A 16,863-nucleotide genomic window follows, 5' to 3' on the forward strand; every position below is an offset into this window, starting at 1 on the left:
AAAAAGTTTACTCAGGCATCCTTTCCTCTGTGTGTGTGTGTGTGTGTGTGTGTGTGTGTGTGTGTGTGTGTGTGTGTGTGTGTGTTGTGTATACACATGCCAGAACAGCTGCTTTAACTCAGGGCTTTTACCTTCTCACTCAGCCTTTTCATTCATGGCTGCTGCTCTATCACTTGAGCCACACCTCCACTTCCTGGGCTTTGCAGATTAATTGGAGATAATTCTCTCAGATTTGTCTGTGTTGGCTTCAAACCTGAGTAGGTAGTATTATAGGTGTGAACTACTGATGCCTTGTTTTTTTAGTTCTTTAGTTTGCTTGTTTTCCTTGCTGTTTAGTTAAGGTTCTTATGTATGTTGGCTATGAACCCCTTTTCAATATGTAAATTGCAAATATTTTCTCTCAATCTTGAGATTGACTCCAAACATTGCTAATTGTTTCCATTGCAGTGCTGTGCTTCTTTAGTTTGATGTAATCTCATTCATTTTTTGCTGTGCTTTTTAGGGTTACATCCAAAACATCTGTTGCCCAGACTAATCTATCGTTTTCTCTCCTATATTTTGTAATAGTTTTAGGTTTCTGGTTTACGTCTTTAATTCATTTGCATTGGTTTTTGTATATAGTGCAAGAGAAAGGTCCATTTTTGTTCTTGTTGTGGGTATCTTGTTTGGCAATGAATCTGGATTATTCTTTTTGAATAAAGGGCCTTAAGTTCTCAGTTGGCTTTTTCCACTGCAAGTGGTAGTAATCTGCCACTTGAGCCACAACTCTACTGCTGGAAATAAATATGACAAAATTTGGTAAATAACAGATTCACAGTATAGCTGAATTTCATAGGAAATTATTTATGCAACAGCATTTAAGGCAATTGTATGGCTTGAAATCATATGATGAGAATAGGAATTTGTAAACTAATCTTTCATCTGCAAATATGTTTTATATATATAATTTTTTCCAAGAATAGAATAATTGTTAAATCTCTTGGAGTTTATGTCTGAGAAAGATATACCTTCTATGATATTGAAGCTGTCTTATTGATATCCAAATGGTTATCAAGAATCTTACCTTTTTATTCTTGGTCCAAGAAGGAAGATATGATTATAATCTCTAGTAATCCTTGTTGAAATCTTCAGTTATTAGAATTTAACTCTAATAACTGGGCCTGGGGCTTGAACTCAGGGCCTGGGGACTGACCCTGGCTAGCACTCTACCACGAGTCACAGCTCCACTTGTAGCTTTTTTTTCTGCTTAATTGGAGATTATTATTTCTCTTATAGAATTACTAGATCATATATTTAAGTGTAGGTTTAATTTTGTGAGACTACCAAATAGGCCTTACCACTTTACATTTTTACCAATATTGATGTGGGTTAATGTTTTTAGTAATACTTCTTGTTTTGTTGTTGTCCGTGGGGGCTTGAATGTAGAGCCTTGAACTCTGGTTCTCTGCCGTTTGAGTCAAAGCTCCACTTACAGCTAGCTTTCTGCTAGTTAATTGGAGATAAACGTCTCATGGACTTTTCAGTCTGGGCTGTATGTGAACCATGATCCTCAGATTTCAGCCACCTGGGTAGCTAGGATTATAGCCATAAGTATAAATAACCAATTATTATTAATCTATTTTTAATTGATCACTTCTACGACATGGTTTCATTTTGACATACTTACATACCAGTTGTATATTGATCAGACTCACTCTACTCTATTAGTCTCTTTCATAGCTCCTCCCTCCAGCAGCTTCATTGTTCCATTTTCACATGATGCTTCAGGTGCTTTGCCTATATTCATTATCCTTTACCCTCCTCATGCTCTGTAACACAGGATCTGTTTCATGTTCTTTCTTTATTTTTAGTGTATCCTAATTGTTCAAAGGAATTTCACCATGGTATTTCACATAGGCATATTCAGTATTTCTTGTTTACTCTCACTTTCCCCCATCTCCACTACCCAAGTTTTTTCAACAGCTTTCACTGACAAACTTTCCTGTCTTCATTCATAGATGCAATATATCTGGTTATTGTTCACCTTCTAACCTTTTCCTCTTGACTCTTTTCCCCCTCAGCAGTTCTACATTTGCAAACATGTTCTTCAGTCCCCTTTCCTCCTTGCAATATATAGTATTATGATCCTCTGTACAGTTTTAAATATGTTTGAGGAAAAAAATGTGACCATCGTCCTTTTGAACCTGGCTTACTTCACTTAACATGACAATCTCCATTTCCCTGCAGATGACAAAGTTTCATTCCTTTTTACAGTAGAATACTCTAATTCGTATATGTAACACATTTTCATGACTCATTCATATGTGTAGGACATCTGGGCTGTTTCCATGATTTCACTATTGTAAATAGTGCTGCAGTAAACACAGGTATACAAGTGACTATTGTATCCTAACTTAAATTCTTTCAGATTTATGCCTAAGAGTGGTATTGATGAATGTAGTTTTTTGAGGAACCTTCATACTAGTTTAGTGTTTGTTTTAGTTTACATTCACAAACAAGAGTGCCTCACCAGAATTCATTATTGTTTATGTTCTTGATGATGGCCATTCTGGCTGGATGGAGTGAGATGGAATTTCAGTGTTACTTGATCTGCATTTCCTTTATGGCTAGGGATATTGGACATTTCATGTATTTATTGGCTACGTTTCCTTTTGAGAATTGTCTGTTCTTGCCCATTTATCAGTTGGGTTGTTGATACCTTGGGAGTTTAGTTTTTTAAATTCTTTGTATATTCTGGTCATTAATCCCTTGTTAGGTGTATAGTTGGCAAGGATTTTCTCCTATTCTGTAAACTGTCTTCATTCTAGTGATTGTGCATTATTTGTGCAGAAGCTACTGGCTTTTGTATGTTATTTTTTGGAGTTTTAAGGTGGGTCTTTTAAGTTTTTCATTTTTCAGTGTGTGTGTGTGTGTGTGTGTGTGTGTGTGTGTGTGTGTGTGTTGTTGTTGTTGTTGTTGGGTGTGTGGCTTGAACTGAGAGCCTAGGATTTGCCCCTGAGCTTTTTTTGCTCTAGGCTCATGCTCCTACTTTGAGCCACAGTTCCACTTATAGTTTTTAGGTTGTTAATTGGGGATAAGAGCCTCACAAATTTTCCTGCCCAGGCTGGCTTCAAATTGAGATCCTTAGATCTCAGCCTTTTGAGTAGGTAGGATTACAGGTGTGAACCACTAGCACTGGGCTTGATTTTGTGTGTGTGTGTGTGTGTGTGTGTGTGTGTTTTAAAAGCGCATTAAGTTGTAATTAAGGTATATGTGTCATTCAGTTCATCCATTTCATGTGTATAACTCAGTGTTATTAGTTTATGCAGAATTATATATGACCATCGCTGTAATTGCTTTACATCATTCCCCAAAGGAATTTATATATTTTTGTCATAATGTTCCTGCGCACCCACCTATCCACAGCCATAAGCAACCACTAACATGTTTTCTGTCTCCAGATTTGCCTATTCTGTACATTTCATAAGTGGAGTCCTAGAGTATATGGTCTTTTATGACTGGGTTCTTTAACTTCTGTTTTCAAAATTCATCTCTGTTGTAGAATGTACTTTATTTTTTTTAACTGAATAGTTCATGTGTGGCTATATACCTTTTTAGTTATCTATTCATCTTGTACATTGGGAATTTTTTTCTTCTTTGGTTATAGTATAAATAATGCTGCTATGGACATTTTTGCACAGATAATAATTTCCTTTGTTTCATTCCTTTTAGTTGAATTGCTGGAATATGTAGATTGTCTGTTTAGCCTTTTGAGAAATTGCCAGATTATTTTCAGTGTGACTGAACCATTTGACATTTTGTATGGCACTAATGAACAGCAACATTGATTTTATTTGGTATCTATTAGAGACTAGGGTGGTGGGGCATTTTCACAACTGTGTCCTGAGAAATTTTAGGTTTTTGGAAAAGAAGTATTGGACATCATATTTAACTTTTCTTTTCTTCCTATCTCCCTCAAAAACACTGTAGATTTTTACACTTGATTAATTGTCTCATTTTTTTCTATTTTGCAGAGTAACAAGGTTAGCCTGAGTTTTGTGGGAAAACAAAAATACAGAAGAGAAACTAAGGATAGTAAACAAGGTTTTTCCAGTTTGCATAATGTAAGTTCTTTTCACTATTCTTGGCCTGAATCCTGTGTTAGCTGACAAAGCTGTTTCTATGGAAACAAATAGTTCAGCCTCTTAGAATGTCCAAGGAATGCTGATCACTTAAAATGAGTCTTCCCAGCTGCTGGTCAAAGGGTATTTACATAAGAGGAGGAAAGATGAATTGAAAAAAAAATTAGAATTCTAGACTCTAATATATTGTGAACATGTTTATGCATACAAAGTACATCTTTTCTATCTCCCTCTGCCTAAAAAATGAGGATACTTATTACAAAGGAAATTGTTTTCCTGCTAACCTGGCTTGTTTCCCAGTGGTTCTTATTCTTAGTACTGTGTTTTCAATACCTGCTAGGTTACTTTGGTTTCCCCATTCTCAATCATTTGTACTTGTTGAAGCTTATCAGCATCTTTTTACTCCCATCTCCCATAATCAGTTCATGCATATAAAACCTTTCTCCTCCATTTGTTTGCAGTTAGCATTGAAACAACTTTGGCCTGCCCCCTGACAATTTATGTTCTTGCTGCGTAGACTATGTAAAGAATTTTTTTTTGTTTTTATTATTTTTGCTTCCTACAGCAGGTGAGAACAGGCATTTTGATGAGAGTATAAAGTATAGGCCTTGAAACTTGCTTCTTTTTATTTGAAAGACTGAAAAGAGATTAATTAGGCCAGTAATTTGTAAACTATTGTCTTCATAAGATAGTATTACTGACCCATAAAGAGGTAATTCTCTACTTCACTTATTTACCAGCTTCTGAACTCTCAAAGGATTTTTTTTTTTTTTTCGCCAGTCCTGGGACTTGGACTTAGGGCCTGAGCACTGTCCCTGGCTTCTTTTTTGCTGAAGGCTAGTACTCTGCCACTTGAGCCACAGCACCACTTCTGGCCATTTTCTGTTTATGTGGTGCTGAGGAATCGAACCCAGGGCTTCATGTATACGAGGCAAGCATTCTTGCCACTCGGCCATACTCCCAGCCCAGTATATATATATATATTTTTTTAAGAAAGATTGCAGTTCTTTTGGACTGGAATTCTTTTTTTTTTCTGACTATATTCGTGAGCTAAACTGTTCATGGATTGCCTGCTTAAATACTGTAACAGTCTTTAGATAAAGCATAGTATATATATTTTATTTTGGAAGAATTTTAGAATCTTTTATGGCCCATATGTATTAATTTGTATTAGTCTTTTGGATTGTTCTGTGGCTAATTTGTTACCAAAGAGATCTGGAAAGACTTGGAAAGTATTGGAGAAGTATGGCTTGAGGAAGGGGATTATTCAGGAGGTGGGGTAGATGGGGTGGGGAAGGTAGGGCAGAATTAGTTTGACCTCAGAACCTTAAGCTTGCTTAAGTAGCAGATACTCTACCACTTGAGAACCAGAATACCCAAACTTTTTTGCTTTAGTTATTTTTATCATAAAATTGGGGGTGGGGAGTGTCTTGTTTTGTCAGTTGTGAGCCTTGAACTCAGGGCCTGGGCACTGTCCCTGAGCTCTTTTTGCTCAAGACTAGCACTCTACCACTTTGAGCCATAGCTCTACTTCTAGTTTTCTGGTTTTTTGCCAGGCCTGGGTTTGGACTCAAGGCCTGAGCACTGTCCCTGGCTTCTTTTTGCTCAAGGCTAGTAGTACTCTGCCACTTGAGCCACAGCGCCACTTCTGGCCGTTTTCTATATATGTGGTGCTGGGGAATCGAACCCAGGGCTTCATGTATAGGAGGCAAGCACTCTTGCCACTAGGCCATATTCCCAACCCTCTGGTGGTTTTTTTTTGAGATAAGAGTCTCACAGACTTTTCCTGCTTGGGCTAGCTTTCAACTAAGATCCTCAGCTCTTAGCCTCCTAAGTAGCTAGGATTACAGGCATGAGCCACCAGTATCCACCTGGATCTCTGATTTTTGCCAAAGCCAACCACAGACTGCAATCTGTCTACCTTATCTCTACCTCACTCATAGCTGAGATTATAACCGTGTACCACTACTACATCCAGTTTATTGTGAGACAAGGGTCTCAGCTAACTTTTTTGTCCAGATTGATCTCAAATCACAATCCCCCTGATCTTTGCTTCCTGAGTAGCTTGTATTATAAGTGTGGATCACCATGCCTAGTTCCTTGAGTTAGGTCTTGAAAACAGAAGAGGAAAGGGAATGCGGTTCATAGACTTCTTTTAGGCAAGAAAAAAAAGATAAAGAATAGACAAAAATGAGCTGAGCAAAACCATTTGGTGTAAACTAACTGAACAACTCATGGGTGAGAGGGAAAAGGGGAGGGAGGAGTGGGGAATGAGGGAGGAGGTAACAAACAGTACAAGAAATGTACCCATGGCCTAATGTATGTAACTGTAACCCCTCTGTATATCACTTTGACAATAAATAAGTAATTATTTTTAAAAATGGTAGTAAAGCAAACAAAAATAAAATATTTTCTTACAAGAAAAAGAAAAGAAAATTATCCTAAATCACAAATAGGCAAATGAGATTATTAGTTGTTCTTTTGGTACAAAGCTGGATTTGTGCTTTTGATTTTTGGTTGACAATGCCATTTTCCAACCACCACCACCCTCCCATAGGGGCAGAGGTTAACGTAAGGTTTTTGTCTGGTAGAGAAGCAAATAATTTCTAATCAGCCATTCTATTAAATTGCCTAGGAATGCCCAGCTCCTTATATTCTTAAAAAAAATGAGGAGCTGAATTAAATAACTAAAGTAGAAGAACAGTATAAGACAGAGAAAGCTTGAATTCACCTTGTGAGATTGCACTTTATTCTTTAGGTAGTATTGAAAACCACTAGAGGCTCTGACTAGAGGAATGATTTACTTAAATATTTATCCCTTGCTACTAGGTATCATGTCTGTAGAGATGTAAAAGTAGATTATTTACCTGTTTTATCTACAGTCACCTTGAAGTTAATGTGCTTGAAATTAAACTTAATATTTCCCTTTCATTTGTCTTCCTTTATGACCCAAGCAAGAGTAACGATTAAGAGTGACAGGGGTAGGGTCATACTGCCTGCCTGGGATTATATTCTGAAGCCTTTTGTTTACTTGGTTGTAACATGGATTCAAAGATGAATCAGCCTAGTTCTTTTTCCTTTCTTCTTCTTTTTTTTTGCCAGTCCTAGGGCTTGAACTCAGGGCCTAGGCACTGTCTCTGACCTTCTTTTGCTCAAGGCTAGCATTCTACCACTTGAGCCACAGTGCCACTTTGGGCTTTTATTTTTTATGTGGCACTGAGGAATCGAATCCAGGGCTTCGTGCAAGCTAGGCAAACACTCTACTACTAAGCCACATTCCCAGTCTCATCAGTCTAGTTCTTGACTGCAAGGAGCTTCTAGACTGATGAAGCAGGATGTCAAAGATAGTTGTAATCTTGTCTTAACCAAGAATGTGGGATTGTAAGATTCCACACTAGAATATATTTGAGCTAATGCTTGATAAGAGAGTAGGCAAAGTCTAGATCCTAAGCAATATGAATGCAGAGGCTGTTTTCCTAAAAAATGTTCTATCTTGAATATCTAGAAAGATACAGTGGCATTAATTAGAATTGGAAATGGAAGAAGATCAAAGAATATGAGCAGATTAGATTATAGAAAAATGGGAGATTAACTTTGAATACATTGATTTCTAAATCCCTATTGGAAATAAATTTTACTGGATAGAATAATGGGTAGAGATCTTCTCTCATTAACCACAGCAAGGGTAAATAGTCATTTAAATTTGTGTATAAATCAGTCTTCCTTTCTAAACCTATGATTATTCTCTTGCTTCTTCAGAATTAAGGATTTGTACTTAAGACCTTTCATAAGATGAACCTAGTCATACCTTCTTCTCATAGCTTCCATTCTTCTCCTATTTTAGTCAGCTAACCCTTATATTTTTATATCTTGTTGCCTTTGATTTGATTGGCCTTTATTTTTTCTTCTATCTTGTCTACTCATTCCTCATTTACAAAATGAACATATTAGAACCTACTTTAAAAATTGTCAGAAGGATTTAAGTGAGTGAACACTGGATGTGAAGTACATGCAGCAGAATATTCCCTACTTCTCCTCAGAAGAGAAATTCTACAGTTGCCTGCATGCCTGAAACCAAGGGTGGTATCAAATTCTATATATGTTAGCTTTTCCTCTACATAAATAGACTAGTGACTAATGGGAAAGGAGTATATCTCCAGTGTGGATGTGCTTGATAGAAGACTTATATTCTGGGCAGAATGGAACAAGATGGCACACAATTTCATCACTATTCAGAATGACATTCAATTTAAAGCTTCTGCATTGTTTTTTTCTGTAATTTTTCCTTTAATACTTCAGGCCACGGTTAACAACACAAAAGGAAACTGCAGAAAGCAAAACTGAATAAAGAGGGAACTAATGTATTGTGTGACACATAAACAAGGGTTCAGTAAATGATAGCTGTAGTGATAGCTGTTGCAGTTACCTTTACTACTACTTTCTTCTCCTTTATATCTTTTCTACTTGCCCTGCTAGATGAAATAATGCACTAAGTTCCACTGATTCTGTAGTTTACATATTTCTTGAACATAGCTTTTCTTTAGTCTCACTGTCTTGGTTGGGGACCCCATTTCTTTCAAGTGCTTTCAAACTGGTCTGCTTGCCACCACTCCTCTATACTTCTGTGGAAATCATATTGCTAGGAAATTGAACGTGACTGTTGTCCTCTGTTTAAAATCCTTTTGTAATTCTTACTACTTTCAAGGTAAACGTTTTTTAGTTTTAAAACTCCTCTGAGTCTGTCCTCCGGCTTGCTTTTTGAGTTCTGTGGCTATTTGCATAGGATGTGTTTCCTTTGTCCCATCCAGCTTTACCTTCATTGCATTGTATTCTTTTCTGAAAGTGCCATTCTCTCATAAAATTCCTTCTTATTGATCATGTGATTAGACCTCTCCAGGACAGACCCATCTGTGGCTTATTTCTAGTTGCTTGTTGAAATTCAGCACAAAGAAACAAACATACTCTCCTTGGTTTTTTTAAACATTTCCTAACACTTTTCTGACAGTTTTGCTATTTGAGTTTAGTTGAATAGGTATTTTAATTTCAAATAATTTTTGTAGAATTAAAAAGGTTAAAATATTATTCACGGGGGGAGGGGAGTATGAGGGACAAGGTAACAAACAGTACAAGAAATGTATCCAATGCCTAACGTATGAAACTGTAACATCTCTGTACATCATATCAAAAACTTTTAAAAAAAAGAAAAAAATGAAATATTATTCACTATATTTGATTCTTAATGTCCAGTAATTTATTTTTAAAAAGTTGAGAGTTAATTTCTTAAAATGTTTACCTCTAGATTTTTCAAAATTAAGTTTAGTACGAGAGTACTCCTACACAAATTGCTAGTTACTTGTAATGGAAACATTAAATATGCTGAATTTGTATTTGTTTATAACTGATAATTATATGAGTTAAAAATTATAAGCCTAATAGTTCTCATTTTAATAAAAAAGATAAACTAACAGTAAATTAGGTACGCATGTAGATCAAATGTTTATACATAAAGCTAATATTTGGATAAGTGACAAGAATTTATTAGAATTCTTGTGAAAGTAAAATTTTATAGGCTCATGTCATTTGTATCTATTGTCTTTATTGGTGCTCTTGTGGTTTTCCAGTTACTTACATCTTTATATTTTGTACTAAGTGATTTGTCTTCTGTCTTTGTTTTTACTGTGACTTGACATTTGAAAGATTGACTGGCATTAGTAATTATCTAAAAACTTGCAGTTTGCTTAGTTGGCATTGTGCTCCAACTACTCTTAAGGCTTCTCAACTCAAGGAGATAGTAGATTTATTATTGTAAATATTTTTAAAGACTGAGTAGAAGAAGAGTAGAAGAAGACTAATTAGATACTCTGTGTGGGTTCACACACAAACAGTCTGCCTGTTTGTGCTCAAGAAATAATTTGGTGAAAAGCCAGTGCCATCTAATAAAATATTTTTCTTGTCTAACCTATCTTAGAGGATTTTTAAGATAAGAAAAACAGATTAATACTTAAAATTAATATAAACATATCTATATACCCACATTATAATTTTTACACATTATCTTACTTAAGGCTCAAAATCCTATGAAATAATTTGTCTAATTGAATCTGAGGTTCAGAGACCAGGCACTTTAAATCATAATAATAATGGAAGTGGCAGAGACAGAATGAAGATTCTGTTTTCTCTCCATGATTGTTTTTTTCTGTAGATGCTACTTTGCTTCTAATTATAAAGTTTCTTATACTTTGGGCATTTCCATCTCATACCCCCTTAAAAATAAGTTAATTTTTCCTGCAAATATTTCCTGTATTTCAAGTTACCTACCATATCAAGTTAGCTTGGTATATATGGAATTGACTGTCATCATTTGGTTTAGCAATTAACCAATCACAAAATTGAGACAACTTTAGGCATTTAAGCACCTATTTATATAAGAAGCACCTATTCTTTACAAAATTAATACTCTAAACTTTTATTTTTCTACTTTACTAAACTTTCCAGTGTCAATTTTGTTGTTGTTGGTGGTGGTGGTGGTCCTGGGGCTTGAACTCAGGACCTGGACACTGTCCCTGAATTTTTTAGCTCATGACTAGCACTCTACCACTTTGAGTGACAGCACCACTTCTACTTTTCTAGTGATTAATTGGAGATGAGTCTCTTGGACTATCCTGGTCCAGCTGGCTTTGAACCACAATCCTCAGATCTCAGCCTCCTGAGTAGCTAGAATTACAGGCACGATCCACCAGTGCCCAGCCCCAAATGTCATATTTAAAAAGATGAATAGTGCTGGGAATGTGGCCTAGTGGTTGAGTGCTTGCCTACATGCATGAAGCCCTGGGTTCAATTCCTCAGCACCACATATACAGAAAAAGCCAGAAGTGGCACTGTGGCTCAAGAGGTAGAGTGCTAGCCTTGAACAAAATGAAGCCAGGGACAGCACTCAGGCCCTGAGTTTAAGCTCCAGGACTGGCAAAAAAAAGAAAAGAAAAGAAAAGATAAATAATATGCTTCAAATTCTTGAGAGTTGACTTGGGGAAAAGGGAATGGCTTGATTTTCTCAGCATTCTTTGTAAAATACAAGAAATGTACTTAATCTATAGAGCAAAAATCATATATTTACTAGATTTTTCTTCTGTATTGTGTAGAGATTAGAAAGGGGGCTATGTAAATCAGGTTTCATATTGTAATTCTTACACTTTTTTTTCCCCCTTCCATCTTTCCCCTTAGATTTTTCCTTCATGGATACCTTTTCATAGCATTATTATGTGGTGTGAGAAGTTTCTTTTTTTGGTTGTTTTTTGAAGTAACATGGATTTTATACTACAGAATCAAGAGAATTGGCTTTATAGGAAAAATTGATCTATATAAATTGGTACAGGTTTTTATAGATAATCATGACAACATTCCATATGAATGGGCATGTTACAGAGGAATCCGACAACGGAATAAAAAATGTTGATCTTGCATCACCAGAGGAACATCAGAGGCACCGAGAGATGGCTGTTGACTGCCCTGGAGATTTGGGCACAAGGATGATGCCAGTACGACGAAGTGCACAGTTGGAGCGTATCCGACAACAACAGGAGGATATGAGACGTAGGCGAGAGGAAGAAGGGAAAAAGCAAGAACTGGACCTTAATTCTTCCATGAGACTTAAGAAACTAGCCCAAATTCCTCCAAAGACTGGAATAGATAACCCTATATTTGACACCGAGGAAGGAATTATTTTAGAAAGTCCTCATTATGCTGTGAAAATATTAGGTAAGTAAAAATTGCAGAATAATAAAAATGTTTTGCTTTAGTTTATGTATGTCTTATAAATGTGTCTTGGAGTGAATATGTAAGTAATAGCAACTTGGATTCTTGGAAAGGTTGTCCTTGTTTAGTTTTAGTCACACAGAGCAAAAGGATGGGGCCTAAATAAATGGTGATTTACAGGTTTCTTTTTTTAAATATTAAAAGTTACATCATAGTAACATTTAAAGTTTATAAAATCATCTTTTGTATCACTCAAAAAGTTTTATATTAAAATACTTATGGGCAATTTTCATATTTTTTGTGGGGTGTTTTTTTTTTTTTTTTTTTTGCCATTTCTGGTGCTTGAACTCAGGGCATGAGCATTGTCCCTGGCTTCTTTTTGTTCAAGGCTAGTAGTACTCTACCACTTGAGCCACAGAGCCACTTCTGGCTTTTTCTATATATGTGGTGCTGAGGAATTGAACCCAGGGCATCATGTATACGAGGCAAGCACTTTACCACTAGGCCATATTCCCAGCCCAGTTTTCAGATTTTGAATTTCTGATTTTCTTAGTTTGTAAACTAGTAATGCAGTTAATAGCTGCAGTTTAAATTTGCTTTGATTTCTTTTATGACTGACAATATGATAAACAGGTGCTGTTCCATATTCCAAATGTGCATGCTTCTGTTTCAACAGATTATAGATAAGATGTTTGGAGAAAGTGAAGCCTGCTAAATGCCTTTGTATGTTACAACAAATACCAAAATATCACATATTTAATAGATTTATATGAAGGAATTTAATTGTCTTTTTTCCTAAAGGCTTTATTTAGTAGAAATACTTCAGTTGCCTCTAACTAGCCTTTCGTTTCCCATTACTTCCTCCTCCTTTTCTTCCTCATGTCCTCCTCCTCCTTTTCGCTCCCTCCCTAAATATATTCTGTAAATATCCTTTATTGAAGAAAGTTTATATTGTTATACCTAGCCTGGATTGCTTTTTCTGCTTACATTTTTTCTGTTTACAATTTGTGTGTTTGTGTGTGTGCCAGTCCTGGGGCTTACACTCAGGGCCATGGCACTGTCCCTGAGGTTTTCCACTCATGGTTGGCACACTTTACCACTTGAACCACAGCTCTAGTTCCAGATGTTTTTGGTATGTAATTGGCTTTCCTTCCTGGGCTGGATTTGAACTGAGATCCTTAGATATCAGCCTCTTGAGTAACCAGCACCCAATCTATTTGTTTTAAGACTAATATATGTGTCCATTTGTAGTACTTAGACTGAGACATAAATGTTTATCCTAATAGTATTTATATAATCATAGCAAATAGAAAATACAGTTTTAGTTTAGAAGAAATAATTGTTGGTTTTGTTTTGTTTTACTGCAACACCTAAAATGAGATCATTTGGGTTTTTAGATAGTAGCCCAAATTGGCCTGGATCTAGCAATCCTCTTCCTTAGCCTCCTGAGTGATGAGATTACAGGAATGTACACTCTGCTTTCTTTTTTAATTTTTTTTTTGGGGGGCCAGTCCTGGGGCTTGGACTCAGGGCCTGAGCACTGTCCCTGGCTTCTTCTTGCTCGAGGCTAGCGCTCTACCACTTGAGCCACAGTGCCACTTCTGGCCATTTTCTGTATATGTGGTGCTGGGGAATCGAACCCAGGGCCTCATGTATAGGAGGCAAGCACTCTTGCCACTAGGCCATATCCCCAGCCCCTCTTTTTAATTTTTGAGACTGGTTCTGAGTATATTACCCAGGCTTGGACTCACACTTAGGCTCAAGCAATCCTCCTCTCATGGCCTGTTCAGTAAAGCTGCTGCTGTATCTCCTTTGTCTCTTCCTTCCTCTTTTCTTCTTTTCACCTTCTTCCTCCTCTTATGTCTCTTCTTTTTGTGTGTGTGTGTACTAGAGAGTAGGCTTTCATACATGCTAGGCAAACACTCTTTATCACTGAGCTATGTCCCTGGGTCCCACTTTTTCCCATCTTTATGTTTGCTCTTGACTGTTCTACCATTTAAAAGGACAGCTAGCTAGATTTCCTTACAATTTGTAATCCACTGTGGTTTACATAAATACTTTCGTGTGGTGCTTAAACTTAAGGGTGTTTTAATATTTACAAGTAATTTGAGATATAGTATCAGGTATCTATAATTCATTACTTGAAGAGAAGAATAAATATTTTGAGAAATAAGTGGTAGATGTATTGTTGATTAGTACAAATGAATGTTAATTATAAAAAATACTTGAAAAACTGGCATAAGGTATAAATTGTTAAGCCTCATTTTTAAGCTACCATTGTTTTCACTTAAAATATAGTAGCTTTTATGAAACATTTTTTTCCTGTTCCTAATCTGCTAACACATCAAACTACAACAAAGTACTCCCTTAAAATTTTATGTGTCTCCTTGCCAGTATTTTGATTAATATACACATGACAGGAGACAACTTCTCAGCTCTTTCACAACCTGAAAGAGCAACTGTATTTTAAATGAGAGAAGATTGGGACAACTGAATTAATTCTTTAAGAGGAATCTCTAAATGATACATCATTTATCTGTGAGTAGACAAAGTACTCTTAAGAGTTTAAATTGTTACTGATTAGATATTTTATCTGTAGTTAGTTTTTAGTTTACAAAGTATTTTAAGTTAGTCAACATAATAATTGATTAAAAAATACTCAGAAAGTGATATGCTTTAAAGGCAGTTAGAATCTTAAAAATAAAAAATAATAATTTGGGGAACTTAACTTCAAATGAGTAATGAATAAAAATTATAAATGGTAGAAATTGTCATATATTGAGATTTTCTTAAAATTTATAGTAATTTTCAACCTTGCTTTTAGTGCAGTGAAAATATTGTCTTTATTCTGTTTCATTATCAAAGAAAGTACCTTGTGAGAAAAATACCCACAAAAGAAAAATGCAGGTTAAAATGGGGTAAGAGAGGATTAGGATATTTTCAGGTATTTCCAGGTTGTAGATGTTTGTAATTTGTGCTTTATGTTTTTGTTTTGGTTTTGCAAGTAAGTAATTTGGGGTTATGGATGTGAGCCGGTAGCTATAGTAGACTGTTTATCAGGAATAAGCTAGGGAGGACTGCCATCTGTCATATATATGGCTGTATAATAGTCATTACCTTTGAAGTGACATAAGGAAAGGGCATATACACCCATGGTGAATTTTCTTTTGTCAAAACCTTAGATAGAATATTTATGATTAGGGGCTCTCTAGTTAGGTACTTTAGTGTGAAGAAAATAAGACACACAAAATGGGAAGATAGTTAAGGTGATTAAAGCTAAAGAATGAAACATTTTCATAATATTATTGATAATAGTACTTTTAGTCTTGATTAATTTTGTTTATTTTTGCCAAATATTGAATATTTGAGCTAGTAAGTCAAGAACATTGACAATTAAAAGTAAAACATATCTTTTACATTTCATTCTGACTTTTGATGGTCCATTGGATACTAGCATTTTGACTGCTTGTGATAAACTTCTTTTAAAGTTTACTTAAAGTCAATAAAATTCCAGAAAACCTTGAGATTTACTTTACTCTCCTCCTGACAAGTTAATTATTTTCACTGTCAAAGTTTTGCTTAACTGTTGTAAATATTTGCAGATAGTTATTAGCTATTCTTTTGGGAACTGTATTATTTCTTGTAAGTGAAATGATTAAACTTGTTGGTATTGGGTTAATGTTTAACATGTTGGTACCAATTGAGAATTTTCTGATTTAGTCAGATTGTTAAAATTTAAAAAATTGTTGGAATATAAGTGTGTATTCATGCAAATGATTTAGGTGAACAAGTTATGTGACCTATTATATATTTTTGTATACACACAAAAATAACTGGAACATAAGTCTTTGACACTGTATCTAAACTTCATTTTACTTTAACTTTTTCCCTCTTGTTATTTTATAACAAGTTAAAAATGCTTGACATAGCTGGTCACCAGTTGCTCATGCCTGTAATCCTAACTACTTAGGACACTGAGACCTTGAACATCTTGGTTTGAAGTTAGTCCAGGCAGAACAGTCTTAAATATTTTGCCTCAGCCAGTAAAATACCAAGCTTGGAGGTGTGGCTCAAGTGATAGGGTGCCAGCTATGATCAAGAAAGCAGAGCAAGAGCTCAAAGCCCTGAGTTCAAGCTCCAGTACTGGCAAAAAACAAAACAAAACAAAAACACTTATGTAATTGCATATTGGAAATCACAGGAATATGAAACAGACTATATTTAAATAATTTACATAATTACTTAATTGCCTTTGGCCTTGAGCAGGTTTCTTGATTTTTCTGAGCCTTAGTTTTAGTATTTCCTTAAGGATCAGATTTTTGAAATTGTATTAAAACAGTGTCTCAATTAGAACACTATGACCTCTTTTTACCTCTAGGCTCTTTGATCAGTGTCCAACCAGTGTCTCCAAAGACAGCTGCCCAGGTCTCAGAAGAACAAAAGAAAAAACTAGAGCTTGGTTAAAAAAAAAAAAGTATAACTAAGTGATAACCTACAAGTTTAAATAAAATGTATTTTGTAGAATTTGAAGATCAAGCCCTGGGCCTCATGCATGCTAGACAAGCATTCTACCACTGTCATGCACTCCCTAGTCCTTAAGTTTAATTTTTTAAAGAGCCAGAGTCTACCATAGATCGTCTAATGAATTAATTTTTGCTTGCTTTATTTATTTATTTTATTATTATTATTATTTTTTTGCTTGTCCTAGGCCGTGAACTCAGGGCCTGAGCACTGTCCCTGGCTTCTTTTTTGCTCAAGGCTAGCACTCTGCCACTTGAGCCACAGCGCCACTTCTGGCCATTTTCTGTATATGTGGTGCTGAGGAATCGAACCCAGGGCCTCATGTATACAAAGCAAGCACTCTTGCCACTAGGCCATATTCCCAGCCCCACTTTATATGTTAATAATAGCCTTTATTAAAATATTTGGCTGGGCATCACTGACTCATGCCTTCTATAGTCCTAACTACTTGGGAGACTGTAATCAGGAG

General features: G+C 35.7%; 1 protein-coding gene across 3 annotated transcripts in view; it reads left to right on the plus strand.

Annotated features, from left to right (window-relative positions):
* Pals1 (protein associated with LIN7 1, MAGUK p55 family member) overlaps window positions 1-16,863 on the plus strand; it is an 80,756-nt gene that overhangs the window by 26,836 nt on the left and 37,057 nt on the right. The window contains exons 3-4 of one of the 3 annotated variants that reach the window (XM_048362297.1): window positions 4,014-4,103; window positions 11,343-11,876. In XM_048362297.1, coding sequence (XP_048218254.1) covers window positions 11,510-11,876 — 367 coding nt within the window. In that variant the 5' untranslated portion in view covers window positions 4,014-4,103; window positions 11,343-11,509. Of the gene's footprint in view, window positions 1-3,695; window positions 4,104-11,342; window positions 11,877-16,863 lie in introns of those variants that run through there. The other 2 variants (XM_048362298.1, XM_048362296.1) reach the window with 2 other exon arrangements.

This window comes from Perognathus longimembris, chromosome 14, assembly GCF_023159225.1.
Source record: "Perognathus longimembris pacificus isolate PPM17 chromosome 14, ASM2315922v1, whole genome shotgun sequence".
Taxonomy (NCBI): domain Eukaryota; kingdom Metazoa; phylum Chordata; class Mammalia; order Rodentia; family Heteromyidae; genus Perognathus; species Perognathus longimembris.